The sequence below is a fragment of the Penaeus chinensis genome, chromosome 21, assembly GCF_019202785.1.
Source record: "Penaeus chinensis breed Huanghai No. 1 chromosome 21, ASM1920278v2, whole genome shotgun sequence".
NCBI classification, from domain to species: domain Eukaryota; kingdom Metazoa; phylum Arthropoda; class Malacostraca; order Decapoda; family Penaeidae; genus Penaeus; species Penaeus chinensis.
In genome coordinates, this window is record NC_061839.1 from 995795 (window position 1) to 1000794 (window position 5000).

Below are 5000 nucleotides of genomic sequence, written 5' to 3' on the forward strand. Positions count from 1 at the left end.
GGGAGACTGAACCTGCGCGGGCCAGATATAAGTGGAAATACGACCAGGTGTGGAAGGAGGAGGGGAAGGAGAGGAAGGGAGGGAGAGGGAGAATAAGGAGAATGAGAAGGAGGAAGGGAAGGAGAGGAAGGGAGGGAGAAGAAGAGAAGGAGGAAGGGAAGGAGAGGAAGGGAGGGAGAGGGAGAATAAGGAGAATGAGAAGAAGAAGAAGAGAAGGAGAAGAAGAATAAGGAGAACGAGAAGAAGAACAAGAGAAGGAGAAGAAGAATAAGGAGAATGAGAAGAAGAAGAAGAAGAGAAGGAGAAGAAGAATACGGAGAATGAGAAGGAGGAAGAGAAGGAGAAGAAGAGAAGGAGGAAGGGAAGGAGAAGAAAAGAAGGAGGAAGGGAAGGAGAAGAAGAGAAGGCGAAGAAGAATAAGAAGAATGAGAAGAAGAGGAAGGAGAATGAGAAGGAAGAAAGGAAGGAGAGGAAAGGAAGGAGAAGAATGAGAAGAAGAAGAAGAGAAGGAGAATGAGAAGAAGAATAAGGAGAATGAGAAGGAGAAGAGGGGAAGGAGAAGAAGATAGGGAGAAGAAGAATAAGGAGAATGAGAATGAGAATGAGAGGGAGAAGGAGAAGAAGAATGTGAAAGAGAAGAAGAATAAGGAGAATAAGTAGGAGGAGAAAGGGGAGAAGGAGGATGAGGAGGAAGAAGAAGGAGAATAAGAGGAGGAGGAGGAGGAGGAGGAGGAGGAAGAGGAAGAAGAAGAAGAAGAAGAAGAAGAGGAGGAGGAGGAGGAAGAGGAAGAAGAAGAAGAAGAAGAAGAAGAGGAGGAGGAGGAGGAGGAGGAGGAGGAGGAAGAGGAAGAGGATTAGGAAGAAGAAGAAGAGGAGGAGGAGGAGGAGGAAGATGAGGAAGAGGAAGGTAGAAGAAGAAGAGGAGGAGGAGGGGGAGGAAGAGATGACGACAAAGAAAAAAAGAAAAAGAAGAAAGACATAGGAAAGACGATGAAGATAGAAGAGGAGGAAAAGTAGGAGGAATAGGAAGCAGAAAAAGAAAAAGAATAAAAGAAAGGATGAAGAAGGAAGAGGAAGAAGAGCATGATAAAGAGGGTGGAGAGAAAGCAAAAAAAGAAGGAGAACAAAGAGGAGAAGAAGAGAAAGAAGGGAAGAAGACGAGAACGAAGAAGAAAAATGATGCAGGCAAAAGAAAAGTAGAAAAAAAACGAAGAAAAACTATTCACATGCATTAAATTTGATTCGATTACAGTATTTAAAACACTTGTCATAAACCTCCATAATTCTTGAACTAACGTGTACAGACTACAGTTAGTAAATCACTACCTTTGGTTTATTACCCTTTTTTAGATCAATTTCATAATTCTTAGTCTCTCCATTCCGTCTGCCTGTGTATCTATCTCTCTATCTATCACTCATCATGTGTTTGTGTGTGTGTGTGTGTGTGTGTGTGTGTGTGTGTGTGTGTGTGTGTGTGTGTGTGTGTGTGTGTGTGTGTGTGTGTGTGTGTGTGTGCGTGTGTGTGTGTGTGTGTGCTTATCTGTCCCTTCTGTCTGCCTGTGTACCTGTCTGACTGTGTTTTTTTTTCATATTTGTTGTGTGTGTCTATCTGTCTATCACTTTGTCAGTCAGTCAGTCTATCTCTCTGTCTCTCTATCTGTCTGTCTCTTACTCTGTCTGCCTGTTTGTCTATCTGTTTGTCTGTCTGTCCCACTCCTTCTCTCTCTCTCTCTCTCTCTCTCTCTCTCTCTCTCTCTCTCTCTCTCTCTCTCTCTCTCTCTCTCACTAGGGGGGTGAGGATGACCTATGTTACCTCATCCTCTTGAGGTATAACATTCATCTCAATACTCTTGTCATAGTCAAAGTATCTCCTTCCTTTCCTCCTTCATTCCCTCCCCCCCCCCCCTTTCTAAGTCTCTAAATCTAAAACACTCTCTCTCCCTCTCAAAAATATTCTCACTGTCCGACGTCTTGTCAAAAGTCTTTTCACAGTAACGCCTTTGGCTAAAGTTTCTCCGCTCTGCCCTGAAGTCATGGTGGCACTAATAAGCTATCCGCCGTGACACTAACCACCGTTCGTGATGTCAAGAAAGACTCGGTGAAAACATTGCCCTTTTGGGTGAGCGTTAATATTTCCGACGACCGGTAGGTTCTCTTCACGTGACCATTCTTTCCTCGTGTCGTGAAGTCCCACAACGGTGAAGCTAACCCCGTCAACTCACCTCAATGCCGTCGTCTTGGTCGTGGACCCCTGGACGACCATTGCCGGGGTCAGTCATGCCGTCGGGCGGGTTCGCCCACGGGTACTGGTCGTCCCTCTCCTCCTCCTCCCCGTCGTCCCCTTCCTCGTCCTCGTCCTCGCCATAGTTGCCTCCACCGAAGTCGTCCTGACCCACGGTGAGGGCGAGCCTTCCTTTCCTGTTCTGTTGGCGGTGGTTGCCTTCGACGTCGTCCAGTTCCGTAACGACCAGGCGGTCATCACGGCGGGGGTCCTGCGGCTCGGTCGTGATGGCGATGGAGGTGGTCGTGGAAGAGTTCCTCGTGGCGGCTTTGGAGGCGGCGGCGGCGCGAGTGTGGGTCGGCGGGGGCGGCTGCTTGAGCAGGGGCGGGGGCGTGGTGCTGCTGCCTGACTCCTCCCCCTGCTCGTCCGACCCGCCTTGACCCTCGCTCGTGATCACCAGCTCCAGAGAAGGCATCATCTCCCTCCGGAATCGCCCTTTGGCCGCCAGTTACCTTCGTGTTGTCTCCTTCGTCTGCCTCACTGTGCCTTCTCTAGTCTCCTTCTTCCTGTTCTTCTCCTGATCATTTTCCTACTGCTCCATGTCCCGGCATTCTTGCTGCTCCTCCTCCTCCTCTTCATGCTCTCCAGCGTGTCCTGCTATTTCAAGAGGCTTTGTCATAACCACATCTCACTCATTTTATTACTTATAGACTGTACTTTCTTCTTTTCCCGATTTCCCTCTTACGTCTTTTTACTTTTTTCTTCTTCCTCTTCTTTCTCCTTCTCCTCTTCCTCTCTTTCTATTCCTTTTCCACCTCCTCCTCCTCCTCTTTCACGCCGAGATGCCCTTGGCCACAGCGCCCCCTCTCGCCGCCTCGCTACCCATGTCCGCTGGCCATTTCCCTTCGACCTGGACTGCTGGCTTCGCTGGCTCTCGTGTCGCAGCTCTTTCTTCCCCTAAATTATTGTTTATTATATCCCTTCTCTTTTCCTCCGGTGGGGAGGAGCGGCAAGCGATATCCCGGCAAAAGGACGTCCGGCCGGAGCGAGAAGTGATGATGGATCGTTTTATTCTGTGTTCTGTGGGGGCAGCCGTCACAAACACTCCCGTCACACCTGCTGTTAACACCCTACTAAACTACACGCTCTGGTCGCCGTCGTCCTCTCCCCTCTCCCCCTCTCCTTCCCTTCCCCTCAATCTAAGGTCCCCTCCTCTCTCCCCTCCCCTCCCCCATCCCTTCCCCTCCTGCCTCGCACGAATAATCCCGATGAAATCATTAGAGACCTAAAATCTCGATCTTCTTTTGTTTTCTGTCCGGAATCATGCGTCTTATTCGTGTCAGTTTGGGCAGACAGACTCGTCAGGAGCCTCGGTATTGTGGGATTTTTATTTATCTTATTTTTTCGCCCTCGAGATTACAGCCAGTTTGGGAATATATTTATAGTTTGAAGAAGTTTTAGGAATATTTGACTTGGTCCGTCAGCGTTGCATGATACCATAGGCTGGTTCATTCAGCCAATAGGAAATCGTTTCGACCACGTCCCGGGCTTTTCATTGGTCCTTGTCAACGATCGTGCATTATTACGTGAATACTTCGCAGCCCTCTAAATCTTTTTCGTTATCCAATCCTGAGGATGAATTTCCGCAGACTTATTTATCTTCGCGGTGATAACGGAACATCCCATCGCATATATACAACATTTTTTTATATATAGAAAATATCAATAACTCATGTTGCCTTATTTTCCTAAATCCCGCGATAATACAAGGTGATGTGTACAGTGTTGAGCGCGTTTATCAGATATTATCAGCCTCGGACAGGAAGCCAGGAGTTGACACCCTGTCTTCCGCGCAAAAAAGACAAACGAATATCTTCTTCCTTCATCTCATTTATAACACACTCTCACCTTGTTTTATTTATTTATATTTTCCTCAACAAAATACAAAACATCAGAAAAAAAAAACACAGATAGAATATAAAGAACACAATCCATAAAAGGATATCTGAAACATTTGGGTATTGGTAATACTGCTTTCGTTGTTTACATCCGTTACCATAGAAACCATCGGGTGGGGAAAGGGGAAGGGGGGGAGGGGGGGACGGATACCGGGGGGGGGGGGAGATAATAGCAGTGCTTCGTTTAATAAATAATCGTTGTTATTTAAAAGTACGTGTTATTATCTCAATGTGATATTTGTAATACTTTTTGTTCTTATTTTCATAGCTAAGGAAAGAGGCCATAAAATAAAGAAACCATAAATAATGAGAAAGAAAGAGAAAAAAAATAAAACAGAAATTAAGAAAAAGGAAGAGAGAAAAATAAAAATGAAAAATGAGAGAAAAAAAGAAATAAAGAAAAATAAAAAGGAAAAAATAAAACAAATGAATAACGGCAAAGAGTAAGGATCATATGTATATACACACGAGCGCGTTGATGATCTTGAATTAAGCTTTATGAATAAAGTAATTTCATCTACTTGATGAAGTCGTTCTTATGTTCTCAGTAATAAATAACAAGAAAAAACAATTCGTTTTACATTTGCTCTCTCTCTCTCTCTTTCTCTCTCTCCCTCCCTCTCTCTCTCTCTCTTTCTCCACCCCCCCTCTCTCTCTTTTTTATCTCCTTCTTTCTCTTTCTTTCCCCCCACCTTCTCTCTCTCTCTCTCTCTCTCTCACTCCCTCTCCCCCCCCTCCTCTCTCTCTCTCTCACTCTCTCTATCTATCTATATATCATCTATCTGTCTCTCTCTCTTTCTCTGTTTGTCTGTCTGTCTGTC

At 45.7% G+C, this 5000-nt stretch overlaps 1 protein-coding gene across 1 annotated transcript in view; it reads right to left on the minus strand.

Annotated features, from left to right (window-relative positions):
- LOC125036628 (IQ and ubiquitin-like domain-containing protein) overlaps positions 1-3337 on the minus strand; it is a 25329-nt gene extending 21992 nt beyond the window's left edge. Inside the window, exon 1 of the mRNA XM_047629391.1 lies at positions 2223-3337. Within this exon, the coding sequence (XP_047485347.1) occupies positions 2223-2699 (477 nt within the window). The 5' untranslated portion in view covers positions 2700-3337. The remainder of the gene's footprint in view (positions 1-2222) is intronic.
- Positions 3338-5000: the final 1663 nt, after the last annotated feature.